At 39.7% G+C, this 21839-nt stretch overlaps 1 protein-coding gene across 2 annotated transcripts; it reads left to right on the top strand.

Moving 5' to 3' along the window:
* The first annotated feature begins 1097 nt into the window (after positions 1-1097).
* AMACR (alpha-methylacyl-CoA racemase) lies at positions 1098-20768 on the top strand. Of its 2 annotated transcripts, none has more exons than XM_005488789.4 (5): positions 1098-1696; positions 4374-4517; positions 7039-7199; positions 11750-11936; positions 19977-20768. In XM_005488789.4, exons 1-5 carry the CDS (start codon positions 1438-1440, stop codon positions 20384-20386), a joined length of 1161 nt encoding a protein of 386 aa, XP_005488846.1. In that variant the 5' UTR covers positions 1098-1437; the 3' UTR covers positions 20387-20768. The 2 variants fall into 2 exon arrangements, with proteins under 2 accessions (XP_005488846.1, XP_005488847.1); XM_005488790.4 differs by lacking the exon at positions 1098-1696 and adding an exon at positions 1727-2059.
* Positions 20769-21839: the final 1071 nt, after the last annotated feature.

Below are 21839 nucleotides of genomic sequence, written 5' to 3'. Positions count from 1 at the left end.
TATATAGATGGGGTAAACTAAAGAGCATCAGGTGAAATCAAAGGTGATACAACAGAAATTGCCTGTTCGTATTCAACATAAACTCCAAGACCTGAAGGTGTGAGGAGACAAATGAAACTGAAAATTAGTTAGAGAAACACAGTGTCACAGTAACATCCTAATGTCTCTGAAAACAAACCCTTACATGGAATGGTGTCTCTAAGGGAGATGGATAACAAACAAAACTAGCCAGCTTCATTTGAATGAAAATGCAAATACATTTCTCCTGGCCATTTCTTGTGGGTAGCACCATAGTAGTGGACATAATCAGTCCCTGCATTACAGGACCTGGTGTCTGCACAGAAAATGAAGGGTATATAACAGACCTGTTATTGTAGAATGAGAAAAATTTCTGCATTCAAGTTAGCAGCCTTTACAGGTTTTCACAGTCTAACCAATTAAAAGAAATTTATAATGTCAGCATGAGTTGCTCTGTCTGTATCCCAGTATGCAGAAATACTGGGAGCACAGCCTAAGTTTGAAAAGCTGTGTCAATACAATGCCAAAGATTTCATTATCCTTTCTGGATTTATGTCGGTTCCTGCAAGCAGCTGATGCCGCAAGAATAACAGGGCCAGGCCGCCCTCTTTGAGGAAACATCTGGTGGAAAGAAACCCCAAGTTTTAATCACGTGTCCTGCTAATATCCCACCCTGTGACCTGGGGGCCTTGGGCGTGGGGGTTTTGGCCCATGCAGGTGCCCCGGGCATGGCTGGAGCCCAGGCCGAGGACTGCTGACCCTTTTCCTAACAACAGGCACAGGAACCTGTGGCCCGGCCAGGAGACCGGCTGGACACGATGGCACCCAGCCTCAGACTTCAGAGGCTGGACTTTACGATGTTGGAGGTCCCTTCCATCCTGAACGGTTCTGTGATTCTGTGACTTTCCTGCCCTTGGGCTGTAGGGATGTAAAAGCCCATGGTTTCCTTTGTTCGGGGTCCCTACATGGAGGCAGCGGATCACTCTTTGTTGTTTGGTTATTGCATCATGATTAAATTATTTGAAGAATTTGCTCTCTGCTATGGGAGAGGCAGTGTGAGTGTGGGGGGCTGCGCGGCTGCCAAGGGCCTCGGTGCCAGCTCCGGTGGTGCGGGTCTGACGGCTAGGGGGGCTGGCTCCTGCATGGTCGGACAGGGAGATTCCCCCAAGAGCAGCTGCATGCCGATCCCGCAGCAAGAGAACGCCTACGCCTCCTCACCACGAGCCGGCGCGGAGAGCAGTGGAGCCGCCCGCGGGCGATCAGGGCTCGGGGTGAACACCCGGAGCAGCGGGGCCGGTGCCTCCGAGCGAGGGGCGGCAGAAGCCCGCCCCGGCCCCGGGGCCGCGCGGGAGCGGGCGGGGCGGGCCGCCTCCGGGATCGGTTTATGGGCGCTCGACAGCGGCAGAGGAGGCCGTGACGATGGCGCTGAGCGGGGTTCGGGTGCTGGAGCTCGCCGGGCTGGCGCCCGCGCCGCTCTGCGGGATGATCCTCGCCGACTTCGGGGCGCAGGTGGTGCGAGTCGACCGCCCGTCTCAGTCCGCTGCGGCCTTAGTGCACGGAGACGTGCAGGCCCGCGGGAAGCGCTCCTTGGCGCTAGACCTGAAGCAGCCGCAGGGCGCTGCGGTGCTGAGGCGGCTGTGCGGCGCGGCGGACGTGCTCATCGAGCCCTTCCGCCACGGTGAGGGGCCCCGACTGCTGGGAACCGCGCCGGGGCGGCGCTGCGGCCGCGGCAGCCCGGGCCGGGCCGTGGGGAACGAGGGGGAGGTTGGAGCTGCGGGGCCGCGGGTCCCGTGCTGAGGGCCTCCCGTTTGTCTGTGGCCTCTGCGATTCTGAATGGGAAGCGGGCAGGAAGCAGCTCCGGAGGCGCTAGGGGCGCATGCTGTGTGGGGGATTTGTGCAGTGCAGCCGCCATGTGAAACCACAAGGAGGAACCGCCGAGAGCCCTCAGACAGGGCCGTGCTCCCGGCCGGGCCCTGGAGGAGCCGGAGGGTGTCCGCGCCGAAGGGTCACACCGGGCTTGGAGCCCTGAATGAGCAGAAGGGTGTGTCTGAGCCGGGGGGTTACACCGAGCTGCTAACCCTAGGCGAACAGGAGGGTGTCCGAGCCGAGGGGTCACACCGGGCTTGGAGCCCTGAATGAGCAGAAAGGTGTCCGAGCCGAGGGGTCACACCGAGCTGGGGGCACCATCCTGCGTGATATGCAGGCCTGTTGCTAAAGTGCAACTCCATTGTTGCTGTGCCGGTCAGAGTTTGATCTTCAGAGTTCCTCTGAAGACAGGAGATCTGACATTATGGGTACACATTTAAAAAGCACAGATCCCAGGGAGAGGAATATAAAAGTTGAGTGTGTTAAATAGAGTAGTATGATTATGTTACACAGGGTTACTCTGATTCAGGATCAAATCCAGGTATGATCTACAGTCCTTATCTTTAAACATCATGTTTAATTTTAGGAAGTTGCATTCTACAAACTGATCACTTCCTGCCAGTATTAAATCTACTTTATGAAAAACTTCCTTGTGTTTTTGCAAGGACTTTCCTTTTTAACATTAGGTTAAAAGACAAAAATTCTTCAAATACTCAATTACAGAATTTTTCAATTTTTCAAAACTGATTTTTTAAAGAGAACTTTCAGTTCATTTTTTAATTAAAGTATGCATATTTACTAATTGGCCATGTATAGGGATGCAAAATGTCTGATTTTCAGTAGCAAAATTGATGCCATTTTAAGATCAATAGACGTTTCAGGTTTACCATGTCCATGTCCCCTCCATTTATAAGCCCTGCGTGCTCCTTGAGGGTGCTGTTCTGTTAGAAAAAATGCCATTAAGGTCAGGTGGGACAGGGCTTTGTGTACACGAATCTAGTTGAAGATGTCTTTGCTCCCAACAGGGGCTTGGAGTAAGTGACTTTTACAGGTCCTTTCCAACCCAAACCATTCTGTAATCATGCTTCATTGAGGAGCTAGCTGAAATGTTTTGGAGATTTTACAGACAGTTTAGAAATAGGAGACTGTTGTTTAGACATCATACATCATGGACAGATTGTGTGTCACAAGTAATTATTTTTCTTCAGAAAATGGGTTTATTCTCACCTTACCTCACCTTACCTCACCTTACCTTGTTTGTTTTACTCCCCAGAAGCTCAGCAGAAAGAAAAAGGAAGAAGTTAAATTCCACTTTTGCCTTGTAGTTAGTCTCCTGGTTTTTTTGTCATGAAATTTTGTTTTCTTTGGTCTTATGGGCACTTGCTGGGTTTTTTTTTCACGGCTGGAAGTACAGGCAATTTTGTGAATAGATACTAGGTTGGAAGGGCCTGTAAGTGAGCTACATAAGAAAGTTCATGAGACTGCTGGAAAACAGTGAGAAGCTGAGGGCCCGAGCTGCAGAACAGTTTCTTGCAGGGCATGTGTGACTTTACAGCAATGACTTTGTGACAACAGAGGGGTTATTTGTCCCCCTGTTTCCACTTGTGCGCTTGAAAATCATGCATTTTGCCAAATTTCACTGCTTTCTTCTTGGGAGTAATCATTTGCAGCTGCCCAGTATTTAGTGCAGTAGAAATTGATCTGTATGAAGTTGGTGATGTAGTAAAAATATAGATTAATTTTGTGAAACAAGCTGGAATTACAGATTTTGGGGTGGAGTAGGAATTGAAGTTATGTTATCCCATCAATTCTAAAATATGTGGCCTTGCAGTACCATTATAGACTATTGGTAAAAGTCTGACCAAACTGCACTGAACCAGTAAGAAAGTACAATTCACATTTGCAATTCAAATTTCTTCTCTTAAAACCACTGCAAGATTAAAAATTTAGCTTTGATTTCTGTAAATCCATGCTTATTCAGCTTATATACCACTGATTCTAAAAGTTCCTTATTCTCTGCATTAAAAAAGAGCCCATTTACTGGCGCGTGGTTCCTACAGATCATCTGTGGAATAGTGGCATGGTCCAGTCACATCAGTGCGTTAAAACACACAGGAACAAGAGCTACTGAGAAATGGTGAGCAAGGTATATTGCAGAAAAGTATAGATGAATATTCAAGGGATTTGGATACAGAAAATGTTTTTTTTTTTCCTTGTTTTACTAGCCTTGGATGGCTTTCTCATCCAGTGGTAAAACAGGAATAAAAGCTGAAAAAAAGATCCCCTAAAGCCTAATTTCTGCTTGGTTTATATTAAAAATTTATGCAGTATGTTGGTAATTGATAATGTTCGTGTTGTAACATGGGTACTGAAGTAGAATGTGCTACTTCAAAAAGTGAAGTTCTGCTATTGCATAATCTAACTTTGAACCATTATGTTTTGTGAATTATTAAATGTGAATTTGAATTCCTTACTTATGTCTTTTGAAGGTGTCATGGAAAGACTTGGGCTTGGCCCAGAGGTCCTTCTACAGGAGAATCCCAGACTCATCTATGCTAGACTTACTGGTTTTGGCCAGACAGGAAAATATGCCAAGTCTGCGGGTCATGACATCAATTACGTGGCTTTATCAGGTAGGCTGTAAAATTTCCTGTTAAATAAAGCATCTTTCCTCCCTTTGATCAAGACTCAAGAACTTGATGAAAGCAGGTAGCTCAAAATTTATCTGACGTGCAGTCTGATAAACAGCTGATCTGAAGTGTTGCTGTCAGTGAAATGGGGCTTTCCTTTGTCTGTGCTTTTCCTTGATGCTTTCAGTCAGCTCTGGCACTTGCCCAGCCCCTCTGTAAACTTCCTCACAAATCAGAAACTGGCCAGAACAATTGAGGGTGTCTTTGCCAGGTTGTTAAGGTGAAGCATTCAATGAGGGATCCAACCAACAGTCAGCACACCAAAGGAGGAAACATGTACTGGACATGTTTTCCAGCAGCAGCAAACTGTTACAGGCTGGATCAGCATGTCTTCCCAGGCTGTACATTATTTTCCTTCCTTGGTGCTATTCTATCTGAATTAAGTATCCGAATATTTATTTGACGAGATGACTGAATATTTTCTTCAGTGCCCCTCTCCTAGAAACTCTGTATACTTATAATCCTGAAAGGGCTGCAGGTTATTTTATGTGCTGGTGAGCAGATTTTTTTGAGCATAGAAAAACTAGGCAGCACAAGACAATTGAGATCTTGTGCGTTTTTGCTTGTAAATATGTCTCCACTGATCCCAACTGAAAGGAAGTAGGCTTCAAATAAAGTGGAAATGCTACATTTCATTAAGGTGTTATGGACATTACACTGGTTTTAAGTGGTATGGCTTTACAAGTATGTAGTAGCAAACAGAAACAAAATACACACCTCAGGTGCTTCCCATCCATGCATGGCCCTACCTCCTGCTCTTCACACTGCTTTCTGTCACTGATGCCTGTGAAGGAGGAAAGTGGCCCAAAAGTTCTGGGCTTCCCACTGGATAAAGTAGCTCTTGTAGCTCGAAGAAAGGGACGGAGCAGAGGCAATGCCAACGTGGTGATCTGGTATCTGCTACTATGAGCAGTCATAATGATGTGGAATTAAATTTCTTTAGAGATGGATTCAGTCTTCCCTCATGGAAAATTGTTAGAGAGTAGAAAAGATTAAAGAAAAGATGTCTCATTTGAAACACTTTGACTTCATGTTAAGACAATTTCAAAGAATTAGGGTATTTTTATCTATTAGTGGAGGGAAAGACTTGGTACAGAAACAGCATGGTCCATCCCTACCTTAGTTTGTACTACTTTCTGGTTTACAAATAGTGATTTTTAGCTCTGGAGCTGATTTAATCAGTAGTCTTTTGGTTAGTGATAGCTTCCTAAAATAATTTTGCTTGAAATTTCACAGATCAAGTTTTTCTGCCTATTAAAAAGAAATAGAGCAAGGTGTTTGAGAGGTGTCATTCCTCAAAAATGAGATCTCATATTTTGAGTATTTTTCTAGTAAGCTTTGTCTTCCTTTAAGTAGAAAAATATTTTGTGTTAGGAACTCTTAAGAAAATATTTTGTGTTAGGAACTCTCGGTATATTAATTTTCTGGTGCCTGTGACAACTTTTTAAACTACTAAAAGGAAGGTTTTAGGCAGCAGCAGGGGTTTTACTCCTGCACTACAGGATTTGGAAATTACTATACTGTGCACTCTGTTGCCCATAGGAAGTGCATTAGACTATTTGTTAATTAAACAGTCCATCAGAACCGTGCAATTCTCAGGAATTTCTGACTGTGTATTCTGCAAGTCTCAAGCCGCAGACACAGGAGAGGGGTGATCACACTGCAGTTTCTTGCTTGCCCAAAGGGAATTGCTGTATGGCAACTATAAAGAGTAAGGTTACAGTATGGAGGTTGCTCAGGGTGGCAGAGAAATCCTAACAAATTCAAAGCTCTGACTGAAGTAAACTGGCTTAGCCTTTGCTCTAATTCTGTTTGTTTCTGCATAATTGCTGGCATAAACATAGGTTCCCTGTGTTTACATTGCATGCAATCAGAGATAACCTTCCTGAGTTAGTCACCTGTTCCTATGTGCAACCTTTTTTTTCCCAGACGTAGTTGGAGAGAGAGGATAGGACTGAAGCACAGTTGTCAGTGTGACATCCTTTGTTATGATTATTAGTTCCTTTTTTATGAGCTCATAAGACTATACATCTGCATTTTTGTTTTAAAATATTCAAAGAAGAACACTTTATCAAAGTGGCTTTGAGACATATTCATAGTGCCTCTTTATGGGTGAGATCCAATGCATGTACAAAGTACTAATATAGATTTACTGCACGCAGGGTTGGATTTTTATAAAATTTTATTTAAACTAAAATTTTGTCCCTCCTTAGTCAAAATATCAATGTTTAGCTGTGAGAGTTTTGTTAATCTCTTTAATTAATTACATCTTCACTATTGTGATTTCATATATTTTCACTCTTCTGAGAATTAAAGAGTCAGCCAAGCAGAAACAGGAAACATTAGAAGATTGCTTTATACCTTATTTATTTGCGTGGTTTGAAAAGAATGAAACTTTTACTTGTAGAAATGAATGTTTATAATAATTTTATGCTTATCCTTGCTTTGTTTTCTCTTTTGTCAGGTGTGCTGTCAAAGCTGGGTAGAAAGAATGAAAATCCTTTTCCACCTATAAACCTTCTGGCTGATTTTGCTGGTGGAGGTGTCATGTGTGCACTGGGCATTGTTATAGCCCTCTTTGAACGTGCCAAATCTGGCAAAGGGCAGGTGATTGATGCAAGTATGGTAAGTTCTCAAGGAACTTGGGGTTTCTTAGGCTTGCTTGGGTGTTCTCCTACTCTAAATCTGGGAAGGGGAGGACGTTGTAAGGTTTAGAATTGAGAAGTTGGGAAAGTGAGTGATCTCATAAAATGGCTGTTCCTTCACATGCAAGCAATTTTCATGTATCACTGCTGCCATAACATCCTTATGTCATGGAACCCATACTGCAGCCTCTCCCCTCTCCCTGCTTTTGCCTGTCTGCCTACTTCACAAAGTATTAGCACTATGTATTTGAAGAGTAAGTGTGGTGTATGGAGATAGGGTATATAGTAAACAACTGGCTTACTGTATAACAGCAAAAATTGCGGTACTCTTGGAGTAAAATCGCATTAGCTTTCTTCAAGATACATCTTCTTATGAATTTGTGACAGGTCATATCTTATTTAGAAACACTGTTCCCTGGGATAGTTACACTGCCTGTGGATCATTGCCAAGAAGTCAACTTCAGACACTTTGTGCTGTAAAATAAATGAAAGACTAAATTAGCTTAATGAATATTTTTCCACTGAAGGCCACCCACTTAAACACAGAGGAAAAATAACTACTTACATTAATTTTTGAAATTTGTTATCTACAGTTGTTGTTCCTCTCTTTTTCTTCCATTTTTCTTTTTAAAGAGTGTTGCAGTTAAAATTTGACCTCCGTTTGAGGCATACTACCTTAGTGAAGACTCAGGTTTGGCCTTAAACATAAATTGAAAAAAAAATTACATTAATTGAAACAAATCCCCTTGTTGAAGGGGTCTTGAAGAGAGTAGAGCAGCAAGAGATGTTGGATTTCTTGATTTCGGTAAGTTTTTTACAAATTCACATGATGTTTTCAGAAGCAGTCCATGGCATTGCGGTCTAGATCAAAATTTTATGGGAACAGTGCAAAACAGGACTAATGTTTTTACTGCAGCAAAAGTTTTTAGTAGCTGATTGCCAAAATGAAAACCTTACCTAATGGAGTTCTATAGATCTTTGTTGGGACTTTTTTCCTTTTGTTTTTGTCAATAAGCTGAATGATAGATGAGCGACTGTGTTTAGTAAATTTACAGATGATACACGTATGTGAAGGACTACAAATGTGCTGGACTTGGGTTAGAATTGAAAATTACCTTTTCGGATAGGAGCAGTGACCTGAAAGAACTGGCTGCCATTCACAGACACTGCTGCTCCGTGGTCCTTTGTAGGCAGAAACAATTTGCTGCACAAATGCAGTAACAGTGAGAGAACAATTGGCTAAAGTACAATCCTGGGGGTTCGTAGTAGTCACAAGCTGAACATGAGTCAACAATATCATGCTTTTACAAAACACATACATACTGTATTAGGATGTATAAACAGGAAATAGAGCCAGCAAAGTTTCTGAAGCAATTATTCTGACCTAGTCAATGTTTATGAAGTCTCAGCAAAATAATGTTTTGGACGCTGACCATCATTTTTCAAAGTTGCTAATTTGAGGAAGCCCAAGTAGCACAGCAAAAATTATGACTCTAGAAGCATGACCTAAAAGAAGAATTGGAGGAGATTGTGTATTTGTGAAAGAAAGACTGTGGAGAATAGTGACAAGCCTTCAAATACTTAAAAATATATTTCTTGTAGTTTGTAGTATTATCAAATTTTCCTTATCATAATTCAGAGAATTAAAGGAATTTGTTAGAAGAGAAGTCAGTTAAGTCTGCTAATGTTCTAATGACATTTGTAGCTCATTTGGAGTGGAATGTGTTGTGGGGCTTTTTTAAGCCCTTAAGCCCTTAAGATGGTCTCTTCCAGTTTTTTCTTGTCTCATCAGAATTGTGGAATTTACAGTTCCCTGCTGATGTGCCTGGTGACCTATGACATGGACAGAATATTGTCCAGTACCACAAGATGTACTTTACCCGATATTTGGTCATATTCCCCATTTCTTGAATAGACTTTCAGTGACATCGTTGATAAAAATTATTCATGCATCATCAGCAGTAACGACTGCATTAAATTGAGTGGTGGATGAGCCTGTTTTTACACCCGAGTTATTTTTTTTGTGGAAGGAATTGTTTTAAAAATCACAACACTGCGCCATTTCAGCTGTTTTGTTTTAAGACTGTTTTTTGTTTAAGAGACCCTTTACTTAAGCTGTTGTACAATTTAGGTAGTCTGAATATGTTAAAGACTCAGACACATGGTAGAATTTTCTATAGTAGAAACTGTGCAAAAAGTAGGCACTGGGTTTAGCATTTCATCCATCTGTCTCATAAGAATTGTTCCTGGCCTGAATTGATTCCTGTTGGTTGCTGTCCCTTCTCATTGACCCTGTGGGGATCATGGCTGTCTTACAGGAAGCCAGATGCCATGTGGGGTGAACACTGCGATGTGACACAGTAGGCAGAATTGTACCTCTGCATTCTTGCACCACACTGGAACAGAGGCATGTGAGTCAGGCCCACGGCTGGGGTTCACTAGAGTTTCAGCCACAGAGCCTTCTGCTGGTGGTGGGCATCTGACTGAGCATAACTCACTCTTTGTGAAAAGACAGCCACAGGAAAGCATGCTGATAGCGATATCTTGCATAAGAGTCTCGTGGCAGGAGCATTTAGCAATGCAACAAGACTTGAGGTTCCAGGTTTTTCTCAGCCTGGAGGTACTCAAAACCAAAACTCCCACATCCTAGGAGCCTGCATCAGTCACAAGGATAGTTTAGCTTGGTATGGATTCATTCCCACTTTTGTTTGAGCTGTTTTCAGTCTGTGGAAAGAACAGAAGGCTTGTGGAGCCGACAGGTCACCCATTAGGGTGATGCCTCTGGATTCTTGTGCCTGCTTCAGAGACTGCAGATGTTCTCTAACGTGAGGGAGACATGAAACACATAACTGTTATTATAATCATTCTGCAATTAGACTTAAGTGGAGTCTCTCCATGTTACCCTTTTCATGTTGTAAAAGAAAGTGACCACATTAGTGAGTGTGTGATGTTATTTTTACATGCCTTTGGAAGTCTGGTGCAGATGTTAAGACACTTTTTTATTTGTCTCTGAATTGTGGTGGGCCTCAGGCAGAACCTAACTGTCCAGTTGCCTAGACAGGGATATTTCTGAACTCCCTGTACCAGTCAAAACCAGATGTGCTGTTTTATTTTAAGTGTTTCCTGGGTAAGTAGCACATAGGTATTGTACAGCTGCTGACTAAGAGTTTTGTCTGCACCAAAATCTAATTTTCAGTTAGGGCTTATTCTAATGTTTTCCCCATCTTTTATTTTCCTTACTTTCAGTGCTTTTTGTTATTTTTTGTTAATATGAGCAGTGCAAGATCAGGTTGTTAGTAAAACAAACTTTATTTTAACATCCCTGCAATAATTTTGCAGATATGTAGATGAAGGTATGCGGTATTTTCTCATATGAAAGTACTTTAATTGACTTTAACATGTGGCAGTGAGGATAGAAGTATTCCTGTCCTTGAAGCAGAGCCCAAGTAACACACATTAAATGAAGAAGCCCTCTTGACTGCATGCTTCAGCAATTTGCATGTTTAAAATTTTTGCATAGAAAGGTATAAACTAATAGATCTTTCTGCATGAAAATTTAGTAACCTTTTTTTTTGGCACAGTATCTATGCTTTTCTCTATAGACAGTTTAGTTTTATGCAGCTGAAAATGCATTAATCAAGTGATACTCAGAATAATACATCTCAGGTTTTAATCTGTTCTGCTGGTATGTTTCTGGCCATACGCTATTAGCTGGCTTATCTTTGCTTGCAGTAATTTCAATACATTTGAAAGAAATTTAATTGTGCTGATAAGCAAAACTGTAGTATGTGATTTGTTTTTAAAGACTTGTACGCTCTTGGTAATTGAAAAGCTGAACAAACTGAATTTTCATCTAGGTGTACTGCACAAAGACAAAAATTTGAGGAGCAGTTTGGAATGGGATTAATCATGTTTTCTAGCACTGTATTCATCAAAGTCTTGTCTATGTAGAGATTCTGTTGCTGTGTGTGTAGCTGCCAGTGATGACAGTGGGAGAATAGTTTTTGTTTTAGCTTAGTGTTGAAGATTTTATTTCCTTCAAATTTTCTGCTAAAAATAGCAGTCTTCCTATAATCAGTGTATTTAAAGGAGATAAAAATTTGGTATTTATGGGATTGGTACAGATACCTTGTTTCAGGAGGTTTAGAAGATGTGATAGCTGTCTGATGCTTAATGTTATATAGAGGCAAGAAGCTTTTCCCTCACTTGAAATTATTCACTCATTCTCTAAACTTGCTAAATGAGGAAGCTTTGTGCATTGAAGGTGTGTTGTCCATCTGAAGCTGCCTGACTACATTTATGTTCTTTCTTATTCTCTAATTCTAGATGATTTCACATATGCAGTGTAAACAGTAATTGAAAATTTTAAGAAATGGTTAATGACAGAACCTTACCAGAGGTTCTGTCATTAAAAATCTTAGCAAAAGGCAGAACTGGTAATAGCTTTTTGTTGCTTTGTTTTATACAGAGTTTAGGTAACATGCCAGCTAATTTACTGGACCTTTTTTGTTTTTTCTCTAAATCTTCAAGGTAGAAGGAGTATCATACCTAAGTTCTTTCCTGTGGAAGTCACAAAATTTGGGATTTTGGGGCCAACCTCGAGGTGAAAACCTGCTAGATAGCGGTGCACCTTTTTATGAAACCTACAGGACCTCTGATGGAAAATACATGGCGGTTGGTGCCATTGAGCCTAAATTTTATAACCAGTTAATAAAAGGTGAGTAAGTTGGAGCAATTGTTTTATAACAGCAAAGCATGATTGAGAGAATTGTTTCACAGTTGGTTTTGATTCATGATGCATGGTTCACAGACCTTCCAGATCATCGAGTCCAGCCCATGCCCTGCACCTCAGCTATCCATGGCGCTGAGTGCCACATCCAGTCTTTCTTTTAAGCACACCCAGGGGTGGTGACTCCACCACCTCCCCAGGCAGACCATTCCAGAACTTTGTCACTCTTTCAGTAAAAAACTTCCTCCTAAGAAATGGGAAATGTGATTTCTTTGCAAAAGCCAAACACTTCCTGAAGCCAGTTGGGTAGTTGTGTAACAGTTAATTGTCTTTCTAGCCATTAATTTATTTCCTTTTCACCCCCAGCAGCTACACTTAAATTGCAAGTCTTCTTTTGGAGTTATTGTAATGGTGGTTCATGATGTCACTGATGCACTAAAAAACTTTTTCTGCAAATCACTTAGTTTAAATGATTCTTATACTTTAAAAAGATCTAATTCTTTGCAATTGCAAATAGAATTTCAAAAAATTTCTATTATTTGTACTGTAATTAAAAATAAAACCTATTTAAATTGTTTCAGAAAGGAATGTTCACAGTAAGTAGTTTTAGTATTTCTTGACAGAAAAAATTATTGTGGAAGCAAATTCTGCTTAAATAATTAATTTTCTCCACACAATTTCAGACTGCTTTTAGTGTCTAGTTGTGGACATAATATTTATATTTGACTAAGGCTCTTTAAATATCACCATAAATCATGATTTATCTTTTCAAGAAATTAGAATGGGCTATGCAAAATGTTTAACTGCATGAAATTAAAACAAATGTTTAGGTGCATCTTTACTTCTGAACTTGTTTTGTGCTTCAACCCTTTTATCCCATGGACTCTTTGCTTCTTATTGGTTATTTAATTAAATTTTTTTTCTGTTGTGGTTCTCTGGTAGATTGCCATGCTTTCCATACAGACTTTATGAAAATATAAAAAAAATCTTGAAAGAATTTAGTATTTATTCTTTCTTTGCACAGAATATGAAGGCTATAAGAAGTTCTCAATTTAGTTTTAGTTTTGGTTAATGAGTTCAAGGAGTGTCAGCAAAGGATTCCTAAAGTGGGCGTTCCCGGTGTTTTGTGAACCGCATTATTCGACGCATAGCTCATGTGGCCAGTCAGTGAGCATACCAGGGGAGTAGTTCCTTATTCTTGCCCAGTCTCTTTCCCCCTGATTTTTCCTTGAATTTTAGCATTCCTTGAATTGTATCCATGCTACAATTTGTACTGGTTTTGCCTTGGGATAGCACTGAATTTCTTCACAGTAGCTATCAGGGGTCTGTGATTTGGGTTTGTGCTGGAAGCAGTGCCATTACACAGGAGTGTTTCAGAGACTGGTGAGCAGCTCTTGCGCAGCACTGAGGACTTTTCTCATCCTTACCCCAGTGCACCAGTGAGAGGGCTGGGGCTGCACAAGAAAGTGGAAAGGATCACAGCCAGCACACCTGACCCCAGCTGACCAGAGGGACATTCTGTACCACAGGACATGATGCTCAGAAATAAAACTGGAAGGGAGGTTGGTGGGTGGTCACTGCTCAGGGACAGGGTGCGCATTGGGCAGTTGAGGGCAAGCAATTGTTCTCATCTGCAGCTCTTGTGTTTCTTGTGTTATGGGGTTGTAAGGTGGGGTATGCCTTTGGTGAGCAGGATCGCAAAGATTGTTCTTTATTCTTTGGCTTTGTCTCTTGCAGCCTGTCGTGCTCCCCAGGTTCTTGTGCAGCTGTAGCTGTGAATGGCTGCTTCTCTTGTAGCTTAAAAAAGTCCGTGCAGTTTTGTGGAATATCTTAATTGGGGTATGCTGCTACGTGAAATACATGAGGAAGGCTTCTGGAGTGACTCAGGGACATGTCCAGCATTATGTTGGACAGATCAAATGTCACGTTTGGAAATGTCACTTTCTTGGCTGAAGAGGATGATGCTTTTTTGTCTCTCATTGTCCTGAGAATAACTTGTTTGTGAACTCAATTTGTAAGCAACTTGACCTTGAAAAGAAAGTTGAAGAACAAAAGTAAATTTAAAATTGTATCAAAATAAAATGCAAGCCCTTGCCCTTGGAGCTGGGTAATTTGGAATTCCAATAAATATCTTCAGGGAAAGTCCTTGTATTCAGTACAAAGCAGATGAGAAAAAAAATAAGACTGCATACTCAAGTACCCATATGTTTGGCTTAAGTGATCAAACACTGGCCTGCAGTATGCATGGCCTGCAGTATTCTTTGGAGACTATGTTGAATCACAGTTAAGCTACAGGACTGGGATAGAATCTGTGCTTGTCCCAAAAGCACCAAAATTCTGCAATAGGGTGTGGTTCTGTTTGTGTGTCTTTGTCAACTTTTTCTGGACAGTCCTGCTATCTTTTATTGATCATTGTTATGGGGCAAGACTTGGGCTCTCCCCTTTCAGCCAGGTTATCTAAAGATAAGCCTGTGATGGATGAAACCAGTGGCCAGGTGATATAACTTGGTCACTGATGGTCTCTGTCTTCTTTAGATGACTCTCTACTAAGGAAAGTGCTAAAATTCTGGTTTTCTTGTAGTTGTTTCTCAGAAATTTGGAACTTAGAGCAACTGTGAATTCTTCTGCTTATGTTGGGGCACCCACACTGGACAACTTCATTTTCATGTTTGAAAGTACTCCTTATGTTTACAGTGCAGAGAAGTTGCTTGATTTTAACAGCTGAGGTTTCAAAAATAGTTATTCCAGCAGGAAATAACTAGTGTGTATCCACTTGTAAGTAGACAACAACTGCAGTCATTGTTGCATGTGTTTCAGTCTGTTTCTGCCATATTTAAAAAATCCAACATATATGCTGCAGTCTTTGAGGAAATTTTGCTTTTTGCCATTAATTGTGTCACTATCTTTGCTTGTTTACACTCATTGAGTTTCCTTTGTTTATTTTGTAAAAGTGTGTTGTTTAAAGTAAATGACAAAAATGAAGATTTTCTCACAATATTGAATTTAAAGTAGCTGGTCTTTTTGTTATTTTGTTTGAGATGCATATTGTGATCTGTTCAGATTTTCACATAGGAAATATTTATTCCTTTCAGTACTTATGATTTAAATCTTTCTGAAGCAATAGTTCACTAAATTAGAACAGCAGAACCTTCTTGTGACTTCGGGATTATTTCCTTTCTGGGATACCTATTGCAGAAATTAAATTCAGAATTTAAGCCTTTGAATGTTATAGGGAAAAATGCTTGTGAGAATTGTATTGCTTTTTCACAAATCTGAGGATCTTAGACTTAGGCTGAGTCATCTGTTCCAGGCATTAACTCCAGCTTTGAAGTGGGTTTAATGGTATGGTCCAGTTGCAATTTCCATCATTTCGTTTCATAGCTTTTCTCCATATTTCTGGTCACTTCTGCTGGTGAGCAGTTTGGTGCTGTTCCAGATAAAATATACTGAAAAACCACTTGATGTCTCTCTGTCCGTATTCAGAGGGTACATTAGTTTTGCCACTCCCATAGAATGAGAGTACAAGCATATGGGTGTTGCAGATGTCAGCTGGAGATTTGAAGACTGCAGAATTGAGAAAGGAGTGTGATGTCTGAACAATTTGTCTCTGCTCACAGAATTCTGCTTAGCCAAAGCAAAACTGATTTCCTTTTGGTTTTGATTCAGTATTTCCCTGCAGAGTTCCTGCAGGAACCCAGTGCTGGACCCAAGTGCAGTTAATGACGTGGTGAGGAAAGTTCTTAAGGAGGCTGCAGAGGGAAACTAAATTTAAGAAAATAGAGCACATTAGTTTGAGAGTATTGTTGGCTTTGTAGATTGTGCTCAGCAGGGGCAATTGCCAGAAATTGCCAGAAATTTATTAATTAAATAAATTTCAAATAAATTTCAAAAGGCTTTATGAAAAACTGAAGCTATGTAAAACAGATGAAGTGGAAAAGTATTTTGAGCTCACTATTGCATATTTACTATTAACAGACAAGCTGTAGTCCTTTTGCTGGTATTAATTTTATTACTACAAAAATCAGACAATAAATAGCTAAAATGCCTTGGCATCTGTTGAAAAATCTGATAGCAGAAACATTTGCTACTAATGTTAAGCCTTAGTCTTTCAACAGAAAGAGACTGCATGTCTTTCAACTGGCCTGTGAATTGCTTCTGCAGGTTTATTCTGTTTTTCAGCAATGGGTCTTTAGTCTGCTGCAGCCAGGCTACAAGGGCTGTGAAGAACACAGTAAATACTGTGGAGCAGGTGGGAGTAAATGTTGTATTCCGAGTTATATGGTGTGAAATCAGTTACACAAGGTGAGCTTAGTGTCCACTTACATTGATGTGGAAAGCACTGACAGTCACTGAAGTACTGAACTTCAGTTCCTACTCTATAGTACCTCTTTCATACTACTTTTCAGTACTCCTATTTGTATTACTTCTGTTTAAAAAAATATTAGGAAAAAATTAAGAAGCCATTAAAAAACATTGTTTACATAATTATCAAGGATTTCCACAGGACTCTCCATTTTATGATTGCTGAGTATTGTGTACTGTATTAAAAATCTGCTGGTATACTGAGTGCAATATCACATTGTTATTGAGACATTCAACATGGGCAAACAGTTTCCTCATTATGTTTTAGACTCAGTTATACATAATGTTATGTTTTGTTTTATTTTAATTTATTTATTATGATAAGCCTTAAACATTGTACAAATACTGTAGAGGGCCAATCTCTGCTGCATCAAAACATTTGCAGTTGTGGTAATTGAGTATGTCAGCTTGGAGTACAGCTATGGATGCATTTGCAGTGAGGCCTGGTAGTACTGTGGGCCTGATCAACTTCACTTCCTAAAAAATTCTGAAGTTTCAGAAACCTTGATCAGAGAAAAAACTTTACATAGTAAGTTTAATGAAAATCCACTGCTTTCTTCTGAAATGTGGGATATTCTGAAATTCAATTCCCTCTCGCACTGAGAACAAATTTTATTTAGCCAGAAAAAGAACAATGGCCTTCGCCTTGCAGCTGTTATTTAGGCCAAAATTAAGGTTTCCCATGCTAGATGATTTTATTCAGTCATGTTATGACAACATAATTTCAGGACTCTGCTATGACCATACATTTTTGAAAAGAAAATTAGCAAGTTAAACCAAGAAAATCCTGAACAGAACTCTGCTTTTAAAATATATGACCGAAATAATACAAAAAAACCTGTTTCAATTTCTGACATACCAAACCGACTTCACTGATTGATCTAATGAATTTTGCTGGTTTCTTTCTCTTGAAATCAGTGCCTGATTTTGCTAGATTTTTTTAAGAAGTTCTGTAGAAATAGAGATTTCAGTTTGTTCCATCAATAAACGATGTGGGGATATATGTCAATACACTATAGCATTTGAAGGAGATTTAAACCTACATTATTATAGGGAGACAATTTTTCAGTTTTCAAAAATAATTTCAAGGTGTGCTAAAGTAGGTTGATTAGGCTTTTCCATACAAAAACTCCTAGATGAAAATTTAAACAAAAAGACTTGGAACTAAGTCATGATTGCTTTATAAGATGTTCTGTGTAAAAGATAGATACTTTGCTTTTGATTACACTGAGTGAAGTCTGTGCTCCTGTGGTATCCCAGACAATTATGTGCCATGCAATAGTTTCCTTGTTGAGTCAGTCACTCCTGCTCTGATTCTGCTCATCTGCACCACAAATGGTGAGCACAGGCTGGAAAATGAGGAGCTGTAGTGCTTAAATGCTCTCAGCTCATCCTGTTTAAAGCTGAAGTCTTCAGTGGTAAGCAGAAAATGAGCATGTAATATTAAATTCCAGGTTCTGCGTATTGTTCCAGTTTGCCAGAGAATGTGCAGTGAGGCTCAGCCAACTTCCCATCTGCCACAATGATCAAAAATAATTGTGTAATGGGATAATGGTAGAGCTCTGCTCATGTTGGACTGGCTACTAGAAACCAAACCAATTTAATAAGAAAATGAGTACTGTGAAACAAAGTTTCCACTTGACAAGATTTCATGCTTTGAGACAGAAGCCCAGGTAATGAGTATTTCCTTTTGTGGAAGGTAAATTTGCCTCACCTCATAGTTCATAAGTAAACTATACTGCGCTGTAAGTCTCTAGTAGAAGACTTTGAAAATCAATAATAAAATTAATTTTGAACATACTGCTAGCTTTTATGTGATCATGGTGTTCAACCAGTGTGAGTTACCTTCTGCTGATCTCATTTTTAGGATTACATGAATGGTTATGGACACAGGAGTGTAAGTTCAGTGATTTAAGGTGCTTGATAAGGGCATTAAGGGCTTGATAAAACCATGAGGACTGATTATTTGTAGTATCATTTATCCTGATATCCATAGCTCTTTCTAGTAAGATGTGAGAATACTCATTTTGTCTTTGACTGTGATGAATTTCTTGTGAGAGTGAAGAACTGCAAGGCTGTGTTTCTGAGTCTGGAAACTGGCAATTTCTGTGTGTTTTCCTTTGAAGTACCAAAGTGCAATTTCAAAGCATGTATTCATTTCCAAAACTATGTTTAATAATCTTGTGATCAACAGTGAAATTCTTAAATACTGTGTTAAACTGGGGGGGGGGGGGGCACTGTGGGCCCCAAGTGTATTGTACAGTTTATGAATGGAGAGAAAGTTCCTTTTCTTCTGCTCAGTAAGTTCTATCTCCCTTTCGTGTATGTTTAAGCAGCAGTATATCTACCTCACTCAGTAGTAAGGAAGCTGTGGAAAGACAAGATATTTAAGGTGTTTTCTGCCTATCTCCAACTAAAGGCAAGAGGAGGTCTGCATAAATTCTGCCTGCAAACAGCCCTCTATTACCCAAGCTATACATTTCCTTTGCCTTTTATAGGGAACTGCTGTTTTCTAAGAAGCTAATTTTTTTTGTTACTTTGAAGCATTAGGATAATAGTTGTTTTCTCATCTTTCGAATTTCTCAAACTAACTTCTTTTGTATCCCTGCTTTTTCTGAATTTTTCCTGCTGTGTTCATGCTCCTGGATCTCAAAATGTGACTGTTGGAACAGCCTTCAGTATGTCACTTCTGATTTCTATTCAGTATCATATATTCTGCTTATACCTCCATTTGAAACTGTAGTTTCCATTTGAAATTGTCTCGATTTGAAACTGTAGTTCAATTGCCTTTTCTCTTTCTTGTGTTTTACCTCCTTTTTGAGATAATCTCTACAATAAATGATAAAAATTCTTGCATCTTCTTGAAGTAGCAGAATGAAAGGGCAGAGACTGCAGAGAGCAGAATCCATGAGAACAGAAAGAGGTATTGGAAGCTGGCAGCACAGAAGAGCTGTAAGCTCCCCAGTGAGAAGGGATGCTTAGTTCAGGGATAGACCTGGGACTTGCCTGGTTTAGGAAATTGTCATTACAAGGCCTGTGTGCCCATGCTTTGCCCTGGTGTCTCAGAAGGGATGTGCTTAGTGCTTTCCTGGGTGGGCCTTGCAGCTGAGATGGAAAGCAGAGTTACTGAGCAGCTGGTGAGTGAAAGGGTTGAGGGAATTGGAACCTGGGGAGTGAGCTGGAGCAGAGCGAGAGGAGACACTGCTGGAGCCTCTTTGGACAGTGCAGTGAAGAAGCAGGTCACTCTTACACTAACCAGGTCCAAAGTCTGTCATCTGTCATGTGTGTCCCAGTAGTACAGGATCCATTCAGCAGATTTCCGTGTTGCTAGTGCCAGGTAGAGAATATGATCCTACTATCAAGCTGTTCTCAGGACATTATTACCTCGAGGCAGCTGCTGCTTCTGTGAAGTGTTCATACAAATGAGTGCTTATTATAGTTATGTACTTAAAAGGCTGTACTTGATGCAGTTTAGTCTAATTGCAAGTATCATAGAACATTTTATTATTCTGCTCCTTGCCCTGCACAGATACCCAAATAAAGTTAAAAGTGACTGTAGTATTGCCTGCAAAATACTGTCTTCTTGAGGAATACACTTAGTTGTGAGAAGCACTTAGTGAATTATCTAAGCTGTACTATAGTTAAACTTTACTTTTCTCCTTTCAGGTCTTGGGCTAAATTTAGATGAACTCCCTGCTCAGTTGAGTTTCTCCCACTGGCCTGAAATGAAGAAAAAATTTGCATCCATATTTGCACAGAAGACACAGGCTGAGTGGTGCAGCATATTCGATAGCACTGACGCCTGTGTGACCCCTGTTCTATCCTTCGAGGATGCTGCCTCACATCAGCATAACAAAGAAAGAAGTTCTTTTATCAAAAATGATCCGGGAGAGATAAGTCCTAGACCTGCTCCTGTTCTATCTAGGACTCCTGCTGTTCCATCATGTAAAAGAGATCCTTTTGTAGGAGAGCACACAGAAGACATACTTCTAGAATATGGGTTTACTAAGGAAGAGATTGCTAAACTTCATTCTGATAAAACAATAGAAATCAAGGACCTAAAAGCTAGTTTATAATCTCTGACTATGCATATGAGATAAATTTCAGGCTGATACTGTAAGCTTTTGTGCTTTTGAACTATATGACAAGTAAATGTTGGCATAATATTAAGTAATTTATATGTTTAAAATTGTTGACATTTTAAATTTAATTTGAAAACAGTGAGACTTGTGTACTTGCGTACCTGGATGATCTGTTGTCTAGAATGATACTATAGTTGTGTTCGGAAGGTCTACACAGTTTACTTGTTGAGCACCTGTAAACTCTCAGAATGTTGTTTAAATACTGTAACCTTTGGTTTGATTATTTTAATTCTTGGTTACACCATTGATTTGTAATACATGTTGTAATTACTTGAAAGCAATTATTTTAATAAAATATAGTTATATTCTTCTTAAATGAGTGATTGTGTTGTTTATTCATGAATTAGAAGGGATTTTTTCATCTATTTTCATGTTAATTTATTTTTCATTTTAAGTAATATTTTTCATATTAATTAGTTAAATTAATTAATTAATTAAAAATAATGTTTTATCATGCTGAAACTATGGTCTAATTAATGCTATTCTTTCATGTGCTGCTGCAGAGCTATTATCTCAAAGTTGATCTGTTTAACAGCCTGATTACATTTTCTCTATACAGTCTCCTTATAATGCGTTACATTTGGAATATCACCTTGGCTAGAAACTAAATTCAGAATCAAACTTTTTTGTTTTTAAAATATCTGCCAACTAATAATCCTTTCCTCTCCTTATGGAAAAATGGTAGGCAACTTTGCTGTGCAGGTTTTAAACAATGGTTATTTGGTTTTCATTTCCTTCAAACTTAAACTTTCATTTGAAACCATTTCTTTCAAGACAAAAGAAAATATGCTTTTAAAAATAATTAATTATATGGCATTATTACAGTATTGTCCAAGGTGTGAGGAGTTATAACATGAAGGGTTGGGTATTTAGATAATTTTGAAGTTTGGTTTGTTGGTTACAAAGGCTTCCAAAGCTGAGCTATACTTTAGCCCATTTTAATGTGTTGTGGCAAAAATGTCAACATTATTACCATAAGAAAACCTTTTACATTCTACTACATAAACCACAGTCTGGAAGCAAGAATTATCTAGTAGGTCCTGGCAAGTTGTCTAAACCATCAGCAAAAACACCTGGGGTTTCCAGCTCATAGTCTAGTGTAAGCTACTGAACTTTATACACAGTTGCCACAGGACTTGACAAGTTTCTTAGTCCCAGATATATCTGATTGTGTTGGAGAAAAATCAGCGTTGTCAGATATGATGTCCATCATGGATAAGTTCTGAAACCAGAATTACTGATGTCAGTTTAAAACCTTGTGTTTCTTCAGGATGGGTTGGATCAGCTGCCTCCTCAGGTGGCTAACCTGAAAGGTACAGTTTGAGTAAGGTCAATACAGGTTTCTTTCAAGGCAAGAAAGACTGTTCAAAAAACCCTCTTATAAGTA

This window comes from Zonotrichia albicollis, chromosome Z, assembly GCF_047830755.1.
Source record: "Zonotrichia albicollis isolate bZonAlb1 chromosome Z, bZonAlb1.hap1, whole genome shotgun sequence".
In the NCBI taxonomy this organism is placed as follows: Eukaryota; Metazoa; Chordata; class Aves; order Passeriformes; family Passerellidae; genus Zonotrichia; species Zonotrichia albicollis.
Note: the sequence above shows the minus strand (reverse complement) of the source record. Positions and strands in the feature narration are given on the sequence as shown.

What these genes read in the sequence shown, in the direction of transcription:
- AMACR (XM_005488789.4), top strand. Translation starts at nt 1,438, where the DNA reads ATGGCGCTGAGCGGGGTTCGGGTGCTGGAGCTCGCCGGGCTGGCGCCC. An exon ending in AGGTGATTGATGCAAGTATG is followed by an intron (nt 7,200 to 11,749) that starts GTAAGTTCTCAA and finishes TAAATCTTCAAG; the next exon opens with GTAGAAGGAGTATCATACCT. An exon ending in TTATAACCAGTTAATAAAAG is followed by an intron (nt 11,937 to 19,976) that starts GTGAGTAAGTTG and finishes TTCTCCTTTCAG; the next exon opens with GTCTTGGGCTAAATTTAGAT.